Source organism: Oncorhynchus tshawytscha, linkage group LG24, assembly GCF_018296145.1.
Source record: "Oncorhynchus tshawytscha isolate Ot180627B linkage group LG24, Otsh_v2.0, whole genome shotgun sequence".
Taxonomy (NCBI): domain Eukaryota; kingdom Metazoa; phylum Chordata; class Actinopteri; order Salmoniformes; family Salmonidae; genus Oncorhynchus; species Oncorhynchus tshawytscha.
Window position 1 is genome coordinate 880,171 of NC_056452.1, and position 27,693 is coordinate 907,863.

General features: G+C 42.3%; 1 protein-coding gene across 6 annotated transcripts in view; it reads left to right on the plus strand.

Annotated features, from left to right (window-relative positions):
• Window positions 1–26,351, plus strand: part of LOC112223890 (fibroblast growth factor receptor 2) — a 96,500-nt gene extending 70,149 nt beyond the window's left edge. For all 6 annotated transcript variants that reach the window (XM_024387198.2, XM_024387197.2, XM_024387196.2 and 3 more), the window contains 7 exons: window positions 788–898; window positions 3,667–3,857; window positions 7,276–7,398; window positions 14,560–14,630; window positions 21,577–21,714; window positions 22,355–22,460; window positions 24,725–26,351. In XM_024387198.2, the coding sequence (XP_024242966.2) occupies window positions 788–898; window positions 3,667–3,857; window positions 7,276–7,398; window positions 14,560–14,630; window positions 21,577–21,714; window positions 22,355–22,460; window positions 24,725–24,889 (905 nt within the window). In that variant the 3' untranslated portion in view covers window positions 24,890–26,351. The remainder of the gene's footprint in view (window positions 1–787; window positions 899–3,666; window positions 3,858–7,275; window positions 7,399–14,559; window positions 14,631–21,576; window positions 21,715–22,354; window positions 22,461–24,724) is intronic.
• Window positions 26,352–27,693: the final 1,342 nt, after the last annotated feature.

Sequence of the window (27,693 nt, forward strand, 5' to 3'; positions counted from 1 at the left end):
TGTACATACAAACCTGCCTATATGTCACTGAATGTGCGTGTGTACCTGAACCCAAAATCTAGGTGTGTGTGTACCATAAAAGGTTCTGTGTAATGGATGCCTACAGCGCGTAAGCAGGCAACATCATATATTTGATGCGCAAAGATATAGTCACTCGGTGGACATTCAATGTTGCCATTAAGTCATACATAATCAGATAACATTGGAAATTGGCTAGATTTGTTCCTACCTACCTAAGGATTTATTTGATCGCCCCCATGTAGCTATAGCTCACACAGACCAAATTGAAACTTACATTTTAAGATGTTTGCTGTTTGGTGAAAACATTGTATAAAGTAAACATTATGACTCTGGGGCTGGTGATCAATAACGGTAGGTCACAGGCATAAAAATAAGTTAATCCTCATGTAGGTAGAAGCCATCTTGAAATGAAGTCATCGGCTCGGCCTGCCCTTGTAAATTCATATGCCCATATTTGGTAGTAGGTCACACCAAAGATTTTGAAGGCACCGATCAATAGCCAAGATACTTAGCTTTCCGCAGACACCCTACTTTTCCAAACTGAATTGAATAAATAAAAAATCTAATAGGGTCCCCAAATATGGGGACTTTACATTTTAAAGTAGCTGAGCGAGACAGGACCATCCAGGGAGGGCTAGTTAACAGGTAATGATGCTGACAAATGAATGCAGCCTATAACATTGCGCATGTGTCTGTAATGAATGAATATGTATTTTCTGTCCTCTATAATGACCCATTATTCATCCCTCCTCCTTCCCCCCTCCAGACGATGCTACAGAAAAGGACCTGTCTGATCTGGTGTCAGAGATGGAGATGATGAAGATGATCGGTAAACACAAGAACATTATCAACCTGCTAGGGGCCTGTACACAAGATGGTGAGTACAAGGGGCTCTACCATAACTTACTCTGTACCTCTCCCATACATCTACAGTCGTGGCCAAAAGTTGAGAATGGCACAAATATTAATTTCCACAAAGTTTGCTGCTTCAGTGTCTTTAGTTATTTTTTGTCAGATGTCACTATGGAATACTGAAGTATTTCAGTAAATTACAAGCATTTCACAAGTGACAAAGGCTTTTCTTGACAATTACATAAAGTTGATGCAAAGAGTCAATACTTGCAGTGTTGACCCTTCTTTTTCAAGATCTCTGCAATCCGCCCTGGCATGCTGTCAATTAACTTCTGGGCCAAATTAACTTTGGGGCCGAATCCTGACTGATGGCAGCGTATTCTTGCATAATAAATGTTTGGAGTTTGTCAGAATTTGTGGGTTTTTGTTTGTCCACCCGCCTCTTGAGGATTGACCACAAGTTCTCAATGGGATTAAGGTCTGGGGAGTTTCCTGGTCTAGGACCCAAAATATCGATGTTTTGTTCCCCGAGCCACTTAGTGATCACTTTTGCCTTATGGCAAGGTGCTCCATCATGCTGGAAAACGCATTGTTCGTCACCAAACTGTTCCTGGATGGTTGGGAGAAGTTGCTCTCGGAGGATGTGTTGGTACCATTCTTTATTCATGGCTGTGTTAGGAAAAATTATGAGTGAGCCCACTCCCTTGGCTGACAAGCAACCCCACACATGAATGGTCTCAGGATGCTTTACTGTTGGCATGACACAGGACTGATGGTAGCGCTCACCATGTCTTCTCCGGACAAGCTTTTTTTCCGGCTGCACCAAACAATTGTAAAGGGGATTCCTCAGAGGAAATTACTTTACCCCAGTCCTCAGGTGTCCAATCCCTGTACCTTTTGCAGAATATCAGTCTGTCCCTGATGTTTTTCCTGGAGAGAAGTGGCTTCTTTGCTGCCCTTCTTGACACCAGGCCATCCTCCAAAAGTCTTCGCCTCACTGTGCGTGCTGCCATTCCTGGGCAAGCTCTGTAGTGGTGGTGCCCCGATCCCGCAGCTGAATCAACTTTAGCAGACGGTCCTGGCACTTGCTGGATTTTCTTGGGCGCCCTGAAGCCTTCTTCACAACAATTGAACCGCTCTCCTTGAAGTTCTTGATGATCCGATAAATGGTTGATTTAGGTGCAATCTTACAGCAATATCCTTACCTGTGAAGGCCTTTTTGTGCAAAGCAATGATGACGGTACGTGTTTGACAGAGGAAGAACAATGATTCCAAGCACCACCCTCCTTTTGAAGCTTCCAGTCTGTTATTCAAACTCAATCAGCATGACAGAGTGATCTCCAGCCCTGTCCTCGTCAACACTCACACCTGTGTTAAATTCTCTAGGGTAGGGGGCAGCATTTGGAATTTTGGATGAAAAGCATGCCAGCTTTCTACTCAGGCCCAGAAGATAGGATATGCATATAATTAGTAGATTTGGATAGAAAACACTCTAAAGTTTCCAAAACTGTTAAATGAATGTGAGTATAACAGAACTGATTTGGCAGGCGAAAACCTGAGAAATCCATTCAGGAAGTAGTTTTTTTTCTGTAGTTTTCTATTCAATGCCATTACGGTATCCATTGACTTAGGACTCAAATTGCAGTTCCTTTGCAGGCTTGTATTCTGAAAAATGAGGGAGTAAGAGCAGTCTGAATGAGTGGACCCTGCCGTGTCAGAGCTTTTTCATGCGCGCGACCAGAGACAGTGCCTTTCTTGTTTACCTTTTATATTGACGACGTTATTGTCCGGTTGAAATATTATAGATTATTTAGGCTAAAAACAACCTGAGGATTGAATATAAACATTGTTTGACATGTTTCTATGAACTTTACGGATATAAAGTGGATTATCGAACAAAAGAAACATTTATTGAATACATTAATGTCTTCTGAGTGCACCCATATGAAGATTATCAAAGGTAAGGGATTCATTTTATCTCTATTTCTGACTTGTGTAACTCTTCTACTTGGCTGGTTACTGTTTGTAATGATTTGTCTGCTGGGCTATGTTCTCAAATAATCGTACGGTATGCTTTCGCCGTAAAGCATTTTTTAAATCTGACACCGTGGTTGGATTCACAAGAAGTTAATCTTTAAACCAATGTCAAATAGTTGTATCTTTTCTGAATTTTTATGAGTATGCCTGTATTTGAATTTGGCGCTCTGCAATCTCACTGGATGTTGGCCAGGTGGGACGCTAGCGTCCAAGAGAGGTTAACGAGAGAATCACTGACATGATGTCAGCTGGTCCTTTTGTGGCAGGGCTGAAATGCAGTGGAAATGTTTTTGGGGGATTCAGTTAATTTGCAAGGCAATTAATTGCATTTCATCTGATCACTCTTCATAATATTCTGGAGGACATGTAAAATTGCCATCATACAAACTGAGGCAGCGGACTTTGTGAAAATTAATATTTGTGTCATTCTCAAAACTTTTGGCCACGACTGTACTATGAATATGGTGTTGAATATCAGAACTGAATCTACATCCGTATTTTATCCACACACACGACAAAACCTCTCCCACCATATATTTGTCATGTTTGACTCTGTCATTCACAAATTGTCAGCATTCAAGTTTTCAAGATAACATCGTGATGCCGATAATCCCTGATTGACTCGGTTCCTTCAATACTCAAGATTCATCCCTCCCCCCCAATTTGTAAAGCAGTGATCAGTCAGTGTGTAGTCCTAAATGTGTGCATGTGTCCTCTCTCTCTTTCTGTCTGTGTCTCTTTTTCTCTCTGTGACAGGCCCTCTATATGTGATAGTGGAGTATGCCTCTAAAGGGAACCTGAGGGAGTACCTACGTGCCCGCAGGCCCCCTGGCATGGAATACTCCTACGATATTACCCGCTGCTCAGATGAACAGCTCACCTTTAAGGACTTGGTCTCCTGTACCTACCAGGTGGCACGGGGCATGGAATATCTGGCCTCACAGAAGGTACACACACACACACACAAACACACATACAACATGTTCATTCTCACCATTCTGCTTGGTAGACACACTTCCTTGGCATTGCACTGGGTCCTTGTGACTAGGGCTTTAACCATGGTGGTTGTGTAAAAAGTGTGTGTTTATCAATATTGTCTCCTAAAAACACATCTCTAGCCACCTGTCCAAATCTCAGCATTGTCTCTCTCTATCACACAAAGCCTCTCTGTGTGGACATCTGAAGAATAGCGTTTTCACAACGCATTCACAACTGGCAATGGGCACTATAGCCAAACACTCCATCACGCTCCTGCTTACTAGAGGAATGTGACAGAGCCTAGAGCATACAATAACACAGTATGCTAACACACTCACACGCATACATGCACAAGCATACACACATGCACCTAAACACACATGCACAGGCAGACATACACATCTAGGTTCACAAACAACTTCTACCATGTATCTGTCATGAATCTTCCTCCAATTCAGGCAGAAGGCGAGGTCAGTACAGGTGCATCAAAGCTGGGACCGAGAGACTGAAAAACAGCTTCTATCTCAAGGCCATCAGACTGTTAAACAGCCACCACTAACATTGAGTGGCTGCTGCCAACACACTGACTCAACTCCAGCCACTTTAATAATGGGAATTGATGGGAATTGATGTAAAATATATCACTAGCCACTTTAAACTATGCTACGTAATATAATGTTTACATACCCTACATTATTTATCTCATATGTATACGTATATACTGTACTCTATATCATCTACTGCATCTTTATGTAATACATGTATCACTAGCCACTTTAAACTATGCCACTTTGTTTACATACTCATCTCATATGTATATACTGTACTCGATACCATCTACTGCATCTTGCCTATGCTGCTCTGTACCATCACTCATTCATAATCTTTATGTACATATTCTTTATCCCTTTACACTTATGTGTATAAGGTAGTAGTTTGGGGAATTGTTAGCTAGATTACTCGTTGGTTATTACTGCATTGTCGGAACTAGAAGCACAAGCATTTCGCTACACTCGCATTAACATCTGCTAACCATGTGTATGTGACAAATAAAATTAGATTTGATTTGATTTGTCGTGCATGTATTTTGTCGTCATGTTATATTAGGTAGCGTGTGTTACTTTAACCTTTTCACGCATGAGTTCCAAATATCTCTAACAGTCGCCCCAGGGCGAGTTTTTTTTTTATGCAGGTGATGTCAGAATGCACTCACTGTTCCAAAATGTGATTATTACGGAACAGGACAATTAACCCGCGCTGCCCCAAACAAAAATAACTTGTCACTTTCAAGCTATTTTCTTACTTAAGTTCTTCTTTAAGTTTTATTTTCTAACAACAGTTTGAATTGTGGTGTGTTCTACCTCCTCATTAATTGAAGTTCTGTTGACAAATCATGCATTCTGATTATTGCATAGATTGTAATGGACATCAAATCAAATTGTATTGGTCACATACACATGGTTAGCAGATGTTAATGCGAGTGTAGCGAAATGCTTGTGCTTCTAGTTCCGACAGTGCAGTAATATCTAACAAGTAATCTATCAATTTCCCAACAACTACCTAATACACACAAATTTAAAGGGGTGAATGAGAATATGTACATATAAGTATATGGATGAGCGATGGCCGAGCGGCATAGGCAAGGTGCAGTAGATGGCATAAACACAGTAAATACATATGATATGAGTGATGTAAGATATGTAAACATTATTAAATAGGCATTTTTTAAAGTGGCATTGTTTAAAGTGTCTAGTGATCCATGTATTAATGTGGCCACTGATTTGAGTCTCTATGTAGGCAGCAGCATCTTTGAGGTAGTGATTGCTGTTTAGCAGTCTGATGGCCTTGAGACAGAAGCTGTTTTTCAGTCTCTCGGTCCCAGCTTTGATGCACCTGTACTGACCTCTCCTTCTGGATGGTAGCAATGTGAACAGGCAGTGGCTCGGTGGTTGTTGTGCTTGATGATCTTTTTGGCCTTCCTGTGTCATCGGGTGCTGTAGGTGTCATGGAGGGCAGGTAGTTTTCCCCTGTGATGCGTTGTGCAGACCTCACCACCCTCTGGAGAGCCTTGCGGTTGAGGGCAGTTGCCGCGCCAGGCTGTGATACAGCCCGACAGGATGCTCTCGATTGTGCATCTGTAAAAGTTTGTCAGGGTTTTGGGTGACAAACCACATTTCTTCAGCCTCCTGAGGCTGTCTGTGTGGGTGGACCATTTCAGTTTGTATGTGATGTGAACTTAAAACTTTCCACTTTCTCCACTGCTGTCCCTTCGATGTGGACAGGGGGGTGCTCCATCTGCTGTTTCCTGAAGTCCACGATCATCTCCTTTGTTTTGTTGACGTTGATTGAGAGGTTGTTTTCCTGACACCACACTCCGAGTGCCCTCACCTCCTATTTGTAGGCTGTCTCGTCATTGTTGCTAATCAAGCCCACTACTGTTGTGTCTTCTGCAAACTTGAATATTGAGTTGTAGGTGTGCATGGCCACGCAGTCCTGGGTGAACAGGGAGTACAGTAGGGAGCTGAGCACTCACCCTTGTGGTGCCCCAGTGTTGAGGGTCAGCGAAGTGGAGATGTTGTTTCTTACCTTCACCACATCTATGATGTGTGTAAAATACTTTTTGAAGGTTGTACTGATTATGATGAGCTAATGCTAAGCTATTTGCCAGCTATGTGTGGGGCCATTATACAATGCATTCTGGGTGTCACTTCAACGTCTGTCAGACCAAAGGTGACCAAAGGTGTTATAACAAAATGAGGTGAAGGAATGGTGTTTTGCTCAGCTATTTCAATCAATGGAGAACTCACCCGTTATGTGATGAATTGTAAGTAGTAATTTCTATTAGCATGTTGTGGTTTCTGTCAGCCGAGAGTTAGCTAAATATGACCGCATGCGTTACCTCAATCTTTCCTCAATTAGCGCTAGGACTAATGTAGCCTACATTGTCCAGTTTGAATGATGGTGTTATGCTGTTGCTACTTCTGTGAATGTTTAAACATTGCATCCAAAAAATAAACCGGTCAAATTCAGGACATAACTTTCTGAGGACTGTGTTTGTACAAAATGTTTCTGAGAAAAAGCAGTGTTGCCAGCTGAAACGCTGACTGTTGCGTCAATCGAAACTGGATGCTCTAAATAAGCGGTCTAATCACACCGGTTTGAGTGTACGCTGCAGGGATCACTGTAGAATGATCACACACGTTTGTTGGTACTTGTCACAGGGTTAATTAAATATGTTTCTGGTTCATTACACTTACCATACACATACATAGTATAACATTATTAGCATAGCTTACTTATGTTTCTATTAAAGTTGTATTTCTTGTTCTCAATTTCATCTATATCTCCATCCACCCTGTCCCATTTTCTCTACTTCTCTCCATCCAGTGTATACATAGAGATCTAGCAGCGAGGAACGTCCTGGTCACAGAGAGCAACTTCATGAAGATTGCTGACTTTGGCCTGGCCAGGGACGTCCACAACATCGATTACTATAAAAAGACAACTAACGTGAGTACTTGGGGGGGCACTTGAGGAGTGTATACTGTGTCGTGTGTTCTGTAATGTTGTGAGGGGGTGTATGTGACAGTCAACTCCATTTCAATTGATTAATTCATGAAGTAAACCGATATTCCTTAAGGAAAATTTGAATTTCAGTTTACTTTCTGTATTGTGTAAGTTGAGCCTCCCTCCGTCCTTCTCAGTCTTGGCAGAGACAGGAGGTAGAAGTCTGCGTGGGACTGATTCCTTCATCCCGCTCCCACTGCTTTTCATACTACGCACGCCTGCTCCCACTGACTTCTTGTTCGATTCCCACCCGCTCCAGCAAGAATTGGTCCCAAACCCGGCCGTCATACTGCATTGTTATTGTAGGTCAGGGGGTTGCCAATTACATTCTGCCTTGGGCCAATTTTTCCTTGAGCGGATGGTCGGGGGCTGGAACATAGTTATAAATAATTTGTACACTGCAAATTGACCGCACGAATCACAAACAGATATAGTATTTGACAAAAACATAATCATTTCAAACCTTGATTACATTGGAATAAGAGCAAATATTACTGCTGAGCGATTAGCAGACCTGCCAACATGCAAGCATTTTGCGTACCAACTACGTAACTCTCTGTCCATGTACGTAGGTACGAGATCCGAGTTAAAAGTATGCAGAAATGAGAAGGGCCTGATATATATATATTTACATTTTAATAAAAAATAAATCCACTGAATAAATTCTCGAGCTGCAACACACAGACATGTACGGAGTTTGTGTCAACGGACATGGGGATCAATACATGATTATTGGACGTAGCTACCCAGTGTCTGCCCCTCCTCCTGTTTGCTGTGATGCTGAGTTCGCTGACTGTCAGCTGCAGGTAAACACATAACACATAGACAAATCCATTTTCGACTCTGCGTGTTGTGGAAAGGTAAACACTAGTTGTTTCAAGTTGACGTTAGCGAACATAAGATGGACATTCAGTGGGCTCTAAAGTGCCAGCAGTTCACTTGGATTTGCTAGTGAATTAAATGCAAATACGAAAAATAACCGGTTGCATTTGTGCAAGTGTGATATAAATTTAATTCTGCATCCCATTAGTTGTATTTTCCATGTAACATTAGGAGCATCACGCAACCTGAGACTGTAACTGTAATTATGATCCACGCCACAAGAAGCATTACAAAACTATAATCAAAAATAAATATAAACATCTTGGCATTAAATGGAGTCGGGAGTTTAGAAGACTGCGCGATGAAGAATGAATGAGTGTCCGGTATTAGCGGCAATGCTTCTAAAATGCCTTTGCATTAGATTTGAGATTTTATCAATTACGAAAATCTGAAATGATGTATGCTCTGCATAGAAATACAATAGGCACCTTTACATAGGCTGAAACACCAGACTCTTCTAGTGAACAGCGGTCAGATTCCCTTTGCAGTAGCCTACTTGAGCATTGTGTAGCCAGTTTGCGGTCTGTGTCGATGCAATCATTTGTTTTAGTGTTGAATAGGAACCGTGTCTGAAAAGCCAATACTTGTGAGCTCGCCCTTGTGATTGGCCCTGTTTGAGAGGTGACAAGCGTTCCTCTACTACATTGGGGGCATGAGGGCATGGGGGCATGGGGGGACTTGGGGGCATGAGCTAAGAAAAACTGTATATATAATTATCTCCATTCTACACTGTACATGTAATCTCCAAGAATAAAGGTTATTTGTGTGTTCTTTCTTATTTGATATTGTTAGTGACTTTTACCATATGTGTAAATGGAATGTTGTCAAGAATGTATTCCAACCTTTTAATAGAATTGATTTGGTACAATTCTATAATTGCGATCAGACTCACAAACAGCGCATGCACGAGCATGCAGGGGGGGGAAGAAAACCCCAATTTGCTGCGCGTGTCTGGTACTCTAAAAAAGTTGGAAAGGGTTGGCAGGTCTGGATTAGTGCTTTTTGATGTCGATTTGATTATGAAAAAATAATCACGTTTTTTTTTTTTTACATTAAATGCACTATGCATTATGTGGGTTGAATGCTGTAACAACGCAGAATAAAACAATTAATACATGTCCCATGATGGTAGTGACTGCACATGACTGATTAGCCATCATTTATTCACTTTACTAAATAAAAAGATTTCAGTTGTGTATATTTTATTTGATTACTTAATTTCATTCCATGTCATTATCTCATCTCTATACAGCTGCTGCCTGTGCTGTCTGACAAAAGTAGTATTTTGTAGTTATTCAAAGTAAATAAGGCATACATTTATGACTGCTGAATACCAACTATCAATCACTTAGATCATGTATGTTCAAGTAGAAATACCTTGCGAAGCAACAGCTGCTCTCTATATCAGCAATCGTGCACTCTTCACTCTTCCATAGAAACTGTCATAAAAGAGACACAGACCGGGCAAGTAGATGTGCAATGGAGTATGGACATTGTAGTTAATTACCACATTTTATGCACTAAACTATGTAGAAAATTGGCCTGTTTGAAACTACAATCGCTACTACATTTCACACTTCAGGCTGGATCTGATTTATCTCTAGATCAAAAAACTAAATAAATGGAATTCAAAAGAATTAAACCAACGGTCAATTAGTTGTTTTAAAAAAAATGAAATGGTTAATTGCTCAGCAATATCACATATACCTCTATTTATGCGAGTGACTTACTTGGGAACAGATTTTCTACACTAAACAAAAATATTAACACAACATGTAAAGTGTTGGTCTCATGTTTCATGAGCTGAAGTAAAATATCACAGAAATGTTCCATACTCACAAATGTGTTTACATCCCTGTTAGTGAGGATTTCTCCTGACGGGTGTGGCTGATTAAACGACATGGTCATTACACAGGTGCACCTTGTGCTGGGGGGGATAAAAGGCTACTCTGTCACAACACAATGCCACAGATGTCTCAAGTTTTGAGGGAGCATGCAATTGGCATGCTGACTGCAGGAATGTCCACCAGAGCTGTTGCCAGAGAATGTAATGTTAATTTATCTACCATAAGTCGCCTCCAACGTCATTTTAAAGAATTTGGCAGTATGTCCAACCGGCCTCACAACTGCAGACCACGTGTAACCACGACAGCCCAGAACCTCCACATCCGGCTTCTTCACCTGCGGGATTGTCTTGAGACCAGCCACCCGGACTGATGAAACTAGGTTTGCGCAACCAAATAATTTCTGCACAAACTGTCAGAAACCATCTCAGAGAAGCTCATTTGCGTGCTTGTCATCCTCACCAGGATCTTGACCTGACTGCATCGTAATCAACTTCAGTGTGCAAATGCTCACCTTCGATGGCCGCTGGCACGCTGGAGAAGTGTGCTCTTCACTGATGAATCCCGGTTTCAACTGTACCGGGCAGATGGCAGGCAGCGTGAATGTAGGGCTGTTACGGTGACCGTATGGTATTGTGTGGGCGAGTGGTTTGCTATTGTCAACGTTGTGAACAGAGTTGGTGGCTGTGGGGTTATGGTATGGGCAGGCATAAGCTACTTACAACGAACAATTGCATTTTATCAATGGCAGTTTAAATGCACAGAGATATCGTGACGAAATCCTGTGGCCCATTGTCGTGCCATTCATCCGCCGTCGTCACCTCATGTTTCAACATGGTAATGCATGGCGCCATGTCACAAGAATCTCTTCACAATTCCTGGAAGTTGAAAATGTCCCAGTTCTTCCATGGCCTGCATACTCAAAACATATCACCCATTGAGCATGTTTGGGATGATCTGGATTGGCGTGTACGACAACATTTTCCAGTTCCAGCAAATAACCAGCAACTTCGCACAGCCATTGAAGAGGAGTGGGACAACATTCCACAGGCCACATTCAACAGCTTGATCAACTTTATGCAAAGGAGATGTGTCGCGCTGCATGAGGCAAATGGTGGTTTCGAACCACACCACTACTTTTTTTAAGGTATCTGTGGCCAACAGATGCATATCTGGATTCCCAGTCATGTCAAATCCATTGATTAGGGCGTAATGAATTCATTTCAATTGACTGATTTCCTTGTATGAACAGTAAATCTTTGAAATTGTTGTATGTTGCGTTTATATTTTTGTTCAGTGTAAATTAAAATCACTCTGATTTCCTAGTAATTTTATAGTGTTTTATGTCCAACATCGAAGTGTATATAAGATATACAGTTGAAGTCGGAAGTTTACATACACTTAGGTTAGAGTCATTAGATTGTCTCTCTGTGGTTCCCTGACACCTGTAGGTTGATCGGGGTGGTATTGTGGATGACCCGGTCTATAATGCCCGTCCAGTGCTCTAACATCCATGGGAATGGAGAGAGGCTGAGTGGGGATGCCCAGCTCGGACGACAGGGTAGCGTCCATAAAGCTCTTATTGGCCCCAGAGTCGATGAGTACCCGGAGAGATTTAGATTGGTTCCCCCACAGCAAAATGGCATGAAAAGGGGTGTGAGTAAGGGGAGAGGAAAAGTTCTCCGTATGGCCCACCAGAGTACTCGCTCTTTCCGGTGAGCCTGGTCTTTTAGTGGACAGGTGGAGAAGAAATTACCAGTAGTCCCGCAATACAGGCAGCCTAACTCTGCCTAGTTGCCTTGGCTCGGGAAGAGGTGAATCGGCAGACTTCTGAGACTCTCGACGGAACTCGGGTAGCCTCGGGTTCTCTCGGCAACAGCTCCATTGAGGACTTCCGGGATGCCTCGGAGGTGAGGTTGAATCCTTGGGTGGGCAAAATCAAATCTCCTCTTCTTCGTAGTTTCCGGGCTGCAAGCTCGTTCTTTACTTCCTCTGAAACTCCGTGCAGGAGCATGTCGAACAGCGCTTCCGGGTTCCAGGCATGTGCGGAAATCCACCGCATTGTCTGCCACACTGCCTGTCTTGCCGAAGCTGGAGTAACTTCTGGGCAGCCTCTGTACCTCCGCCACAAACTCCTCCAGACATAAGCATTCGACCAACTGTTGTTCCCATAGTGCCGAAGGCCAGGCGAGAGCACTCGCGGACATTAGCGTGATGAAGTACGCTATCTTAGAGCAGGGGAAGGAGGAGGGCTGCAGCTCAATGATGTCTGCTGGGTTAGTCAAGGTCAGTTCGTACTATTACGTTCTAGGGAAGACCCAGATGCAGACGGTTCGAAGCAACATAAGTTTATTACTAGAACAGCGGGCCGTCAAAACAACAGGTCAAGGGCAGTCCAAAGGGTACAGAACGGCAGGCAGGGTCAGGGTCAAGGCAGGCAGAAGTCAATATACTGCCCCCTACCCAAGAGAGATTAAGCACATTTTTACTCTTGAACTGATTTAGGCTTGCCATAACAAAACAGATTCTCATTTATTTTAATTTTTTAAATTTCTAAAAACATAATTCCACTTTGACATTATGGGGTATTGTGTGTAGATCAGTTACACAATCCATTTTAAATTCAGGCTGTAACACAACAAAAAGTGGAATGTGTTTATACTTTCTGATGGCACTGTAGATAATGAATGGCCTACAAAACATAAAGACAAAATGGTTTTGAAATAATCTTGCAAAACTTCAATATAGGAGCGGGACAATTTGAAGGCAGGCACAAATAAATGTGTTATCAATATTTATATACAGTCAAAGTTGGAACCTAAACTACAGCCTGTCATATTTAGGAAGTTACTCTCCACGGAAAGACCATTGCGCGTGCTTCTCATCCATTCATACAGCATACAGGTTTCATTGAGAACACAGGCACATTTGATCTCCCACGCCCAACACAATAGAGAAGTGTAATGGTCTTCCTGTTGTGAAGGAGAAGCGGACCAAAATGCGGCGTGATTATACTGATTCATGTTTAATAACAAAAAGGAATAAACATGAACACTACAAAAACAAAGAATGTGGAAAACCAAAACAGTCCTATCTGGTGCAAACACAGAGACAGGAACAATCACCCACAAACACACAGTGACACCCAGGCTACCTAAGTATGATTCTCAATCAGAGACAACTAATGACACCTGCCTCTGATTGAGAAACATACTAGGCCGAAACATAGAAATACCCAAATCATAGAAAAACAAACATAGACTGCCCACCCAACTCACGCCCTGACCATACTAAATAAATACAAAACAAAGGAAATAAAGGTCAGAACGTGACAAGAAGAGCTAGGTTATAGAACTTGAAGCAAAATATTGCGACAAAGAGCTGTTTTTAATACAATAGATAAGAAAGACAACTGTTCTAAATAATCTGTGGGACCCAAAAATATTTTAATCCCAAAGTTATCTGTCTGACCACTCTCTCCCACCCACAGCATGAAAAATGCTGACCACACCGCCAGCACCTCTCTAACTGGAGGTTCCCAGGAAATCAGTGAATGCAGTGCTTCTATAGAGGCTCTGCACTAGTTTGTGCCTCCTCTCTTGTTCCTTCACTTCCATAGCCACTTGTCCAAACAGACCAAGAGATGGAGAGACACTGAAATAGAGGGAGAGCAACAGAGTGCTTGACATCTCCATAGCAGACCCCCAGTAGCATTCATCTGATTCCCACTGTAGACCACATCCTCCTTTAGTATGCATGGCTGTCTTTTCATTACACACTGAGAGCCTAGCCTAGTTGAAAACAACAAGAACCACAAAAACAACCATCCATAACACATCATGAGCCATAGACAATGGGTAATGGTGATGATGACGATAATCAGTCTTAACAATACTATGTTCTAGTCTTGGATAAATTAGACTTATTTCAGAAGGCCTAATAAAAAGGTAGGGGCAGAACTAATGTTAATCATAATCATGATTATCATCTGCCCCTACCTTTCTATTACCCATTCTAAAATAATTTCTCCTACACTGCAACTTCAGTATGCATGAATGTATTTGACCCTGCTTGTCACTTGCTATCCATGCTGCAGTGTGTAATGACATGCAGCAATAAACTGTCTTTATCTGCAAACCAGTTTATTTGCTAACTGCTATAAACGTATGACAGTACCTCTGGGAATTCCCTATTGGTATTCCCAGATCTAATGAGATTCTTAGGAATACCAGGAACCTGGAAGAGTGCATGAATTAAAAGATGCTGATTAGCCAAGAAATATTGGTCATGAAATACCCTATGTCTGTCTGTGTATAGATATTTCAATGTTACCTTTTTGACCTTGACCTATTGACCTGTGTGTATGTGTCCTCCTCAGGGTCGTCTCCCGGTGAAGTGGATGGCTCCAGAGGCGCTGTTTGACCGTGTGTACACTCACCAGAGTGATGTGTAAGTACTGTACCTTGATTTTACTCTCTTACACACACAATTCGCTTACTGTTTTAGAAAGAGCAACTCAGCCTAGACCCAACGTAAGAAAACCTGTTAAAACCCAGCCGTTTTAAAAAGTTTTCCATTGTGTGCCCTAATGAACACGACCCTGGCCTATACACTTGCTGTAGCTTTCTAATGCAATTTTTGCAGTGAGACTGAGGGGGTAAGAGGTTGGGATGGTGGTGGAGGAATGGGTACAGGAGTTTAGTGAGGTGATTTGGTGGTGGCGGAGTTAGGGGGTGCAGGGGGATTTGTTTGGGGGGTGGGGTGTGTACTGGCCGGTCTGTGGCGAAAGGGAAAGTTTCACACGGCCTGATGTTGTTACTAATCTGCCCGTCTTCAAAGCCTCTGGAAGGGGCCAGAGCCCACCTCCCCCTGCCCTCCAATTCAATTGTATTTATAAAGCCCTTATTACATCAGCAGATGTCACAAAGTGCTCATAATGAAACCCAGCATAAAACCCCAAAGGGCAAGTAATGAGGATATCAGGGGGATATGCAAAAATCACATTTCCAATTCAAATCAAATAAATGTTATTGGTCGTGTACACTTATTTTGCAGATGTTATCACAGGTGCAGCAAAATGCTTATGTTTCTAGCTGCAACAGTGCAGTAATACCTAACAATTAAAAACAATACACACAATTAATGCTTGACATTCAGGTAGATTTGCCAATGGCACACCGAGCCATTGCCAACTGAAAGTTACTGTCCCGTATGAAAATAATTCTGTCCTGGGTAAAGATCTGGCAGAAAAGCGGATGATGCACACGTCATTTCAATAGCAGGTGATTTTATCTTTAATATGGGCTGAGCAAGTAGCCTACAGCATTCATACAGACATTGACCAGTCAAATTCAAGGACCTTCAGGGACTTTTTCCAGTACTTAATTGTAATTTTCAAGGACCTACATTTCATATTGAATTGTTGTAATAGCCTTTAGAAAAAAATCTCCCCCCAAAATGTTTGCAAAAAAGTATGCATTATAGAGAATAATGCATGTTTTATTAAGCCTTCCCAATGGCATTATGCGTTGACATTACAAAAAAAATGATATTGGAACATCTTTCTTAACGATTTCCTACCGCTGTCGGTCTTCAGTGAGCTGCTTCACGCAACACTCTCAAGCTAGGCTATGTGTGCGGAGTCCGTGTGATAAATAATCGACATACGAACTAACAGCTTCAGGAATTCATCGGTTTCTTTATTAAATTATATAGACAAAATTATTAAAAAAAATTAAAATTATTTTAATGTGTTTGTATCCAGGGCACTGTCCTCAGATAATCGCATGGTGTGCTTTTGCAGTAAAGCCTTTTTCAAATCTGACACAGCGGCTGGATTAACAAGAAGTTACACTTTATTTTGATGTATAACACATATTTTCAAGAATGTTAAATATATGAATTTACTATTTTTGAATTTCGCGCACTGCAATTTCACCGGATGTTGGCCAGGTGGAACACTACCGTCCAACCAGAAACCGTGGATTGATGGCAGCATTCGCGCAAAACTGAAAGCGCGAACCCCTGCTTTTAATCAGAGCAAGGCGACCGGAAACATGACCAAATACAAACAGTGTAGCTATTCCCTCCAAGGCAATCAAATAAGCTAAGCGTCAGTATAGAGACAAAGTAGAGTCGCAATTCAATGGCTCAGACACGAGAGGTATGTGGCAGGGTCAATCACGGACTACAAAACCCAGCCTCGTCGCGGTCCCTGATGTCTTGTTCCCAGACAAACTAAACAACTTCTTTGATCGCTTTGAGGACAATACAGTGCCACCGACACGGCCTGCTACCGAAACCTGCGGACTCTCCTTCACTGCAGCCAACGTGAGAACAACATTTAAATGTGTTAAGGCTTCCGGCCCAGACGGCATCCCTAGCCGGGTCCTCAGAGCATGCCAGACCAGCAGGCTGGTGAGCTTACGGACATATTCAATCAATCCCTATCCCAGTCTGCTGTTCCAACATGCTTCATGAGGGCCACCATTGTTCCTGTTCCCAAGAAAGCTAAGGTACCTGAGCTAAACTACTATCGCCCCGTAGCATTCACTTCCATCATCATGAAGTGCTTTGAGAGATTAGTCAAGGATCATATCACCTCCACCCTACCTGGCACCCTAGACCCACTCCAATTTGCTTACAGCCCCAATAGGTCCATAGACGACGCAATCGCAATCACACTGCACACTGCCCTAACCCATCTGGACAAGAGGAATACCTATGTAAGAATGCTGTTCATTGACTACAGCTCAGCATTTGACACCATAGTACCCTCCAAACTCGTCATTAAGCTCGAGCTCCTGGGTCTCGACCCCTCCCTGTGCAACTGGTCCTGGACTTTCTGACGGGACCCCCCCGGGTGGTGAGGGTAGGAAACAACATCTCCACCCCGCTGATCCTCAACACTGAGGCCCCACAAGGGTGCGTTCTCAGCCCTTTCCTGTACTCCCTGTTCACCCATGACTGCGTGGCCATGCACGCCTCCAACTCAATCATCAAGTTTGCAGATGACACTACAGTGGTAGGCTTGATTACCAACAACGACGAGACGGCCTACAGGGAGGAGGTGAGGGCCCTCGGAGTGTGGTGTCAGGAAAATAACCTCACACTCAACGTCAACAAAACAAAGGAGATGATCGTGGACTTCAGGAAACAGCAGAGGGAGCACCCCCCTATCCACATCAACGGTAGTAGTGGAGAAGGTGGAAGGTTTCAAGTTCCTTGACGTACACATCGCGAACAAACTGAAATTGTCCACCCACACAGACAGCGTGGTGAAGAAGGCGCAACAAAAAACACTCTCAAACTTTTACAGATGCACAATCGAGAGCATCCTGTCGGGCTGTATCACCTCCTGGTACGGCAACTGCTCTGCCCACAACCGTAAGGCTCTCCAGAGGGTAGTGAGGTCTGCACAACGCATCACCGGGGGTAAACTACCTGCCCTCCAGGACATCTACACTACCCGATGTCACAGGAAGGCCAAAAAGATAATCAAGGACAACAACCACCCGAGCCACTGCCTGTTCACCCCACTATCATCCAAAAGGTGAGGTCAGTCCAGGGTCATCAAAGCTGGGACCGAGAGACAGAAAAACATCTTCTTTCAAGGCCATCGGATTGTTAAAAAGCCATCACTAACATTGAGTGGTTGCAGCCAACATACTGACTCAAATCTCTACTGTACTCTATACTGCATCTTGCCTATGTCTTTCGGCCATCGCTCATCCATATATTTATATGTACATATTCTTACTCATTCCTTTACACTTGTGTGTAAAGGGTAGTTGTCAGAATTGTTAGATTACTTGTTAGATATTACTGCATGGTTGGAACTAGAAGCACAAGCATTTCGCTACGCTACCATTAACATCTGCTAACCATGTGTATGTGACCAATAAAATTGGAGTTGACTTGATTATAGTTTTCCCAAGTCGGTTAGGACTTCTACATTGTACATGACACAAGTAATTTTCACAACAATTGTTTATAGACAGATTATTTCACTTATAATTCACTATCACAATCCCAGTGGGTCAGAAGTTGACATACCCTAAGTTGACTGTGCCTTTAAACAGCTTTGAAATTTTCAGAAAATTATGTCATGGCTTTAGAAGCTCCTGATAGGCTAATTGACATCATTTGAGTCAATTGGAGGTGTACCTGTGGATGTATTTCAAGGCCTACTTTCAAACTCCGTGCCTCTTTGCTTGACATCATGGGAAAATCTAAAGAAATCTGCCAAGACCTCAGAAAAATAATTGTAGACCTCCACAAGTCCGGTTCATCCTTGAGAGAAATTTCCAAACACCTGAAGGTACCGCATTCATCTGTACAAACAATAGTACGTAAGTATAAACACCGTGTGACCACGCAGCCGTCAAACCACTTAGGAAGGAGACGCGTTCTGTCTCCTAGAGATGAATGTACTTTGGTGTGAGAAGTGCAAATCAATCCCAGAACAACAGCAAAGGACCTTGTGAAGATGCTGGAGGAAACAGGTACAAAAGTATCTATATCAACAGTAAAACTAATCCTATAGATATAACCTAAAAGGCCGCAAGCAAGTTAGAAGCCACAACTCCAAAAGCGCCATAAAAAAGCTAGACAACGGTTTGCAACTGCACATGGGGACAAAGATTGTACTTTTTGGAGAAATGTCCTCTGGTCTGATGAAACAAAAATAGAACTGTTTGGCCATAATGACCATCGTTATGTTTGGAGGAAAAGGGGGAGCTGAAGAACACCATCCCAACCGTGACGCACGAGGGTGGCAGCATCATGTTGTGGGGGTGCTTTGCTGCAGGAGGGACTGGTGCACTTCAAAATAGATGACATGATGAGGAAGCAAAATGATGTGGATATTTTGAAGCAACATCTCAAGACATCAGTCAGGAAGGTAAAGCTTGGTCACAAATGGGTCTTCCAAATGGACAATGACCCCAAGCATACTTCCAAAATTGTGGCAAAATGGCTTAACCTCTCTAGGGTAGGTGAGACGGTAGCGCTCAGAGCCCAATCAAGACACAAATATATCCGCCATATTATGCAGTCAACAAAAGTCATAAATAGCATTATAAATCTTCACTTACCTTTGCTGATCTTCGTCGGAATGCACTCCCAGGACTCCCACTTCCACAAGAAATGTTTGTTTTGTTCGGTAATATCCATAATTTATGTCCAAATAGTTACTTTTGTTAGCGCGTTTGGTAAACAAATCCAAAGTCACGAAGCTCATTCACTAAAAGCAGACAATGTCAAAAAGTTCCATAAGTCAGTAGGATGTTTTTAAAATAAATATTCAATAATGTTCCAACCGGAGAATTCCATTGTCTTCAGAAGTGCGATGGAACAGTGAACGCGCATGGTCAGAGCATGGTCGACTCATGGCAGACCTTACTCATTCCCTTCTCCTTCGGCCCCACTTCACAGTAGAAGCATCAGACAAGGTTCTAAAGACTGTTGACATCTAGTGGAAGCCTTAGGAAGTGCAACACTACCAATTTCCCATTATCTTCAATAGGAGCTGAGTTGAAAATCGAACCACCTCAGATTTCCCACTTCCTGGTTGGATTTTTTTCTCAGGTTTTTGCCTGCCATATGAGTTCTGTTATATTCACAGACATAATTCAAACAGTTTTAGAAACTTCAGTGGTTTATATCCAAATCTACTAATAATATGCATATTCTAGCTTTTATGGCTTTGTAGCAGGCCGTTTACTCTGGGCATGCAGGGTAGCCTAGTGGTTAGAGTGTTGGACTAGTTTACCGAAAGGTTGCAAGTTCAAATCCCCGAGCTGACAAGGTACAAAGCTGTCGTTCTGCCCCTGAACAGGCAGTTAACCCACTGTTCCTAGGCCGTCATTGAAAATAAGAATTTGTTCTTAACTGACTTGCCTAGTTAAATAAAGGTAAAATAAAATAAAATGCTTTTCATCCGGATGTGAAAATACTGCCCCCTACCAAAGAAGTTAAGGACATCAAGGTATTGGAGTGGCCGTGACCTCAATCCTATAGAAAATGTGTGGGTAGAACTGAAAAAGTGTGTGCGAGCAAGGAGGCCTACAAACCTGACTCAATTACACCAGTCAGGAGGAATGGGCCAAAATTCACCCAACTTATTGTGGGAAGCTTGTGGAAGGCTACCCAAAATGTTTGACACAAGTTAAACAATTTAAAGGCAATGCTTCCAAATACCAATTGGTTGTATGTAAACGTCTGACCCACTGGGAATGTGATGAAATAAATAAATAATACTCTCTGCTATTAATCTGACATTTCACATTCTTAAAATAAAGTGGTGATCCTAACTGACCCAAGACAGGGAATTTTTTACAAGGATTAATTGTGAAAAACTGAGTTTAAATGTAGTTGGCCAAGGTGTATGTAAACTTCCAACTTCAACTGTATCTACATGGGCCAGTGGAATGACAATAGTTGAGCGATGGATACGAAGTGCCATTGAATGGAGCAAAGGGATGTGTTAACAAACAGAGAGATGTAGAGATAGAAAGAGAGAACAAACGCAGGGCCAGTTATGTCAACAGATCGATGGAGAGATAACCACAGGAGCAAATAAAAGATCACGGTGTCTTTGTATTGTGTTGTGGCCTCTTTGGGTCACTAAGGTAGGCGTGTTGGTGTGTGTGTGTGTGTGTGTGTGTATGCCTCCATTCCCTGCGGGTGCTATAATACACTCTTTGTTGCTCACAAAACACACACTGCCATGAAGAGTCATTGATTATTTATTTTTTATTTAACCTTTATTTATCTAGGCAAGTCACTTTTTTAAAATGTCACTTAAAAAAAAAATCTTATTTACAAAGACGGCCTACCACGGCCAAACCCAGACAACGCTGGGCCAATTGTGCGCCGCCCTATGGGACTCCCAAACATGGCCGGATGTGATACAGCCTGGAATCGAACCAGGATCTGTAGTGACGCCTCTAGCACTGAGATGCAGTGCCTTAGACCCCTGCGCCACTCTGAGCCCTAAATTAATGTTAGGGTGAACATTTATAGAGAATGGTTAGCGGAATCAACTAATTCCATTGATTCCATTAATTATGGAATCAATGGGATGATATAGTTACCCTTCAACCCTTTGTTTCTCTGAGCAGTAGCAGTTGAAATCGTGTAAAAAAAAAAAGTTATACTTCATTGCCATCAATTGTTATCACTTGTATGTATGTATGTATGTATGTATGTATGTATGTATGTATGTATGTATGTATGTATGTATGTATGTATGTATGTATGTATGTATGTATGTATGTATGTATGTATGTATGTATGTATGTATGTATGTATGTATGTATCAATGGATGCATAACATGATAATAGTAATGAAAGCATTAATGTTGAATATGTGTGTTTGTGTTTTTCTTCCCAGCTGGTCATTTGGGGTGCTGATGTGGGAGATCTTCACCTTGGGGGGTTCTCCGTACCCTGGTATCCCCGTAGAGGAGCTCTTCAAGCTGTTGAAAGAGGGCCATCGTATGGACAAGCCTGGCAACTGCACCAATGAGCTGTATAATACTATTTGATTCACTTTATCTCATATATACACACACACACACACACATATATATGCAGGCAGACACACACACGCACAAATGTGCACACTCACACACACACACAATTGTGCACACACACAAACCCTACTGGGGTCCCCACCCTCACCCCATCTCCATCAGATCCATGACCCTACACAGCTGGCCTGGGCCTGTATCAATGTTGTCATTCACAATGGGCCCATTCCAGTTACACAGCACATAATGTCACTGCCTGCACTGGTATTGTCGGGCCTAATGGTCTCACGCTGTACTGGAAACAGTGAAATCTACAGTGGAGACAGACAGACCTAGGATAGGATTGGTATTGGCGTGCATTTGTCTTAAACGGAGAGTGCAGAGAGGAGTGTGCAGAGAAATAGAACCAGCATAGCTCTGTGTTTGGATTGGCTGGTTCATACCTTGACACCTAGGCTCAGATAAATGAGTCTTTATCATCTCACCCACTTTTGACAGGCAATTGGACAATGATTTTAGAAATGTGCATCAGTCTGTTGAATGGGTGGCATGGCATGTGTTTTGGAAAGAAAAACAATGAAGTACTTTTACTAACCGTTCATACTCCTTGTTTCTCTCTCTCTCTTCTCTCTCTCTCAGGTACATGATGATGAAAGACTGTTGGCATGCCATCTCCTCCCACCGGCCCACCTTCAAGCAGCTGGTGGAGGATCTAGATCGCATCCTCACCCTGGCCACGAATGAGGTGAGGGCACAAACCAGTCATTCCGCTTCACCTTTTCATATCTAGAATCTGGAGCCAGAGCAATTCACTTACCTCCAGAGTTGGGGTCAATTCCCTTTCATTTCAGGAAGTAAACTTTTTTTCTGTTGAAAAGCATTGAGTAAACATGGAATTGGAATTTCAGTTTACTTCCTGAATTGACTGAATTTAAAAGGAGTTGACCCCAACCATGCTGACCTTGTATTCTTGGAAGTGCTTGGTCAATGAGAAGTATGATGTAAAAGCATGTCAGGCTTCTCTCCTAAAAGCTTGGAAAAAGGTGCACAATATACAGGCTCACGGACACTCCAATTGCCAGGGCAAGCAAAGTTGATCAACACTTTTTTTAACCAAGAGTGTTGAAAAGCATTAGAAGGATCCTGCGTTGGCTGACACATGACCTTAACAATGACCAGAAAATGGCTGCTTGATTCAAACCAGGCCCCAGAGCAGTGGCCATGGCCCACTGATGTTTCCAAATCATCAAAAGATACTCTGAGCTATTCCTCGCCTCAGAATAATGGCTTGTGTTTCTTTCCGTTCCCCTCCTGTTGTGTGTGATATCCATGCGCGGGCCTGAAGAGGGGCTGTGGATGGAAATATGTCAGGGCTCGTCTGGCTTCAGACTGGGCCGCCATAGATTATGCCAAAAACTCCAACTTCAGTGTTTCAGTGTTTGAACTTTTGAAATGTAATAAAGCGCCTTCCTTTTTTTTTAAACCGCTCTTTAGTAATGTGAGACGCCTTGTGTTGAGCTGAGAAATGGAAGCCAGCACTCGTTTTTATAAGAATGCTCAAACACCAACAACACTTCTCTTCTTCCTCCCCACTCACTCTCAACTATTTCTTAACCTCACAACTATTCCAATAACTGACACAAAAGACAAGAGAAAAAGGAGAGAGGAGGGTGCAGGGATGAAGATGAAAAGAGCAAAAACAACTGCAAAATGCTTTTTCAAGTTTTTTTTTACAACTAACATTAGAGATTCTCCAGTACTTTTGTGCCAATTTTTTTGAAAATAAACTTAAGGGCCAAAAATGGTTACTATGTCACATATGTGCAGATATATGCACCATGTCATTGCTCTCTCTTCTCACTCTGCTGTGTGTGCATCTTGCTAGCTGCCACTCAAATGGCCAGGAGCTGAAGCTCATTGGCTAGAACTCGAATTGCAAGGGGGCTGGCACACATGGGGGAAAATGTAGGGAAAATGGCACAGCACAGCTTCCAGAAAAAACCTTGCTTTCAAATGTTGTGGCTAATTGAGGTAAAACAGTAATTCTGATCATAGATTATGGATGTATGAACTACAGATTGGCACATCCAGCTCAAAGCAGGAGGTTTAAAAAATACTTAGTAGTTGCCAAAGTTATGGAGCATGTCTTCAATAACAAAATGTACGTTTATCTTTTCCTTGGCTTTTGGGATATATATTTTTTCAGTCATTCTCCTACTGCGCTCAAACCCACGTTCCAATTTCAGATGTCAGGTTTGTTCTAATTGTGCTGGGTAGTGCCATGAAGCAGAGCGGTATGGATGAAGCCCAGGGTTGGATATCCCTCGCACAGTCTCTCTCTCTCTCTCTGGTCTCTCTCCCTCTCTCTCTGCCCCCCCTTCTCAGTTTGAACACTCTCTGGTCTTATCTTTTTCTCTCTCTCTCTCGCTGTCTCTTGTCTTTTCCCTCTCCGGTTTCTCTTTCTCTCTGGACTCCACACCCTCTCTCTACCCCTCTCTCCCCCTTTCTCACTGGTCTCTCTTTTATCTCTCTGGTCTTCCCCCTCTCTTTCTTTCTTGTTCTCTCGTTCACTTTCGCTCGCTCTCTCTGTCTGGGTGTTCTTCCTCGCCCGCCCAGACACATTGAACCATTTTATACTGAGACTAACAGCAACCAGGTCAGCATTGCTCTATGTGAACTGTGCTGGACAGTTCCCCTCTCTCTAGCCCACGCCCCATTTATGAAGTATTATTCATCCACATATTTTCATACGGATCCGGTATCAAATCGTTTGCTCTCCTGGCGCCAACATTTTTCATAAATCTGTCCAGCATGATTTGGGAATAGTTTATATTTTGCATAAATAAAATAATGAAAATGATACTCTCCACATGTCCATCACTGTCCTCCTCAAACTGTCTTCATGCCTGTCTCTATTTCAGTATATTCCATTTGTCTCTCTCTCCGCTCTCTCACTCCTCTAAACCTGTGAGTGTAATAGTTCTACCTTCTCACCCTGTCTGTGTATAGGAGTATCTGGACCTGTGTGCCCCAGCCGAGCAGTATTCTCCCAGCTTCCAGGACACACACAGCTCTTGTTCCTCCGGTGACGACTCCGTGTTCTCCCATGACCCCCTGCCAGACCAGCCCTGCCTCCCCAAGTACCAGCACATTAATGGAGGCATCAAAACATGAGCCCTCCCCTCCTCAATCCCCCCCATCCAGCTCCAGCCTGACCCCCACCCCCCACAAAGCGACACTTCCATAGAGAGAAAATTAAATATACCCCCACCACCAACCCCACAAACCTCCTGGCCCCCAACCCCCCTCTGGCTCCAAATGGACTAACGGACCCAGATGGGACTGGGCTGGTGGCAGTGCTGCTTTTAGAACTGAACACACACACACACATTTGCACACACATTCATACACATGTTCAAGGTCTTAAGAAGAGGACCGGGACCCTTCATCAGTGTTCCTCTTGTCTGACTGAATGAATATCTGTTCCCAAGGGTCCACCTCCTCTCCTCTCTTGCCGTTTTATTTGTTCCGGTTGTTTTCTACTAGAGTTTGGAATTTACTATTTTTGCATTTCATGATTCCATTCCGTTGGCTGGCATTCCAAGACTTTTGCTTGTTCCCAGAGGGAAAATATGGACCGTAATGAACGGAAAAAACAAGGGACTCAAAAAGAGGATGACAAAATAGGAAACTGAAAGGACTGAAAGAAAGAATCAACTAACAAAAACAGATGAATAGAAGAAGAGCGCATACAGACAGACACTGCCTCTTCTTTATATTTTGTAATATTGTCTTGTTTCTTTATACTTTCTCTTGATAAGTCCACACACTTATTATTATTATGGAGAAAAATAATATACAGTATATAGGGCTGGGTATATTTGTAAATATATTCAAATATGTATAAATATATATTATATATTTACAGTGAATTATTTTTTGTATTGACTCCAGAATTATCCCCCCTCTCCCCTCCTCCCTCATTGGGTTTGAGACTGGTGTGTCATCATCCAGGTTATGTTTCTGTTCACTTGTGTTCTTTTAAACACAACACACACAAATATAGGCATGCACACACATATACGCACACACACAAAACACACACACTCTCATTCAATGACACAGTGGAGTATTGGCTTTCAGGGAAAGAGGTAGCTTGTTAATTTATTGATTTTTTTTTTTACGAAAAAAAAAAGATGAAAAAAAAATAGAAATAGTAATAAAGATATGCTATTAATGATGCTGATATTAAATAATAAATAATCCATTATGTTTATTATCGTAATTTAAAATTCTCTTTCAGAGGTAACAGAAACAAAAGCTATTTTTAGTAGTGTACTGTACATTTTGTCTGCTAATGCCTTATGTAGATAATGCCGTTTCTATCCAGTCATTTTACTCTTAGGTTTGCATTCGAAATTATATGATGTCTGGATATTTATATATGATTGAAAAGAAAAATGATTTTGGAACCACCCACTAGCAATCTGTAAGATTCCAAATTCACACCAGAGGGTTCAAAGCTGAAAAACAAAGTATTAAATCATTCAAGTATTTTTTTTTCTACTGGACCAAGTTTAAGATGTTCTTTGCTAGTGTTCTTGACACATTTGCAAAATTAAAGATGGAAAAACAAGTGTGTTGATTTCTATTTTGTGTAATCACACTATTCAGTCAAACGTTACTAGTTTCTGCTATCTTGTCATGTCCTTGAGAGAGAAAAGAGGTCTGAGAATGGCTATATTTATTATCAATTTATTTGATAATGGCTGTGTTCATATAGTTAATGGCACTGTACTCTTATAAGCAAAGAAATAACATTAGTAGCAACATACAGCAAGACAATGGCATAAAAAAACTGAGTTAAAGTATCACCAAATTAATTCAGCTTTCATTAAAATGTATGATAATTTTGCCTGCCAGTCTATAGGAGGGGTGGGGGAATGATGTGTCTAGTTGTAGGGCCTGGAATGAAGTTAGGAAAATTGCCCAGAACAGGGTTCGCTGGAGGTGCACTGTTGAGGCCCTTTGCTCCTCTAGGAGCTAAAAGGAATAAGGGCTCGATTCAATCTGTATCGCGGAAGATCTGTGGTTTGGCACGATTTAAATGTATAAATGCAATGTTCCTGCGTTCACAGAGACTACATTCACGGTACATGCTGCATATATCGCCTCAATTGGAAATTACCTTTAAATTTCAATCTCACTATTTTATTCATTTTTATTTAACTAGGCAAGTCAGTTAAGAACAAATTCTTATATTACAATGACAACCTACCCCGGCCAAATCTTCCCCTAATAATACCGTGGATCTTCCGTGATATGGATTGAAACATGCCCTAGGTCAAGTCAAGTTGGAAGGCCAGCGATTAAGAGTAGACATTTACAATTACATTCTTTAGAGTAAATCTTAATTCCCTCACCCTTAGTAACCACGTGTTGACTTGTCTTGCTCTGAGAATCTCAGAGTGCACTGCACCCTCACCCCTGTGACTCGATGGCTCCTTCTTCCACTCGACGTGTTCTCTCATGCCCCTGTAACCTGAGAGGGCTTGGAGGGAAAAGTGGGGAAAAACATTTAGCTTTTTCCACCGAATAGAGGGAAACACTGAAAGGCCAAGAAGAGCCCTGTAGGATTGGAGGAGAGAAAAAGTGGCAGAGTTTAACCACAGAGCCGAACACCCTTCATTATGGGGTGTAGAGAACTGAGAACTCACTGTTATCAGCACCAAGGCTCAGCCGCTCTCCATTGTCCTGTGGGCTGGCTATACACAGTCCTGGAGAGGCCAGGGCGGGGTGAACACACTCCAATGAGGAGGTTGCATATTGAGACTGGAGAGAGTTTAGAGTGCTCCCTATACACAAGTTCAATGCTACCCATAATGAAACATTTTTTCCCGAAGTTAGTGACTGAGATTGAAAGAAGTTGTTATTTTAAGACCACACACGGATAAAGTATACAGACATTTCCTTGCAAT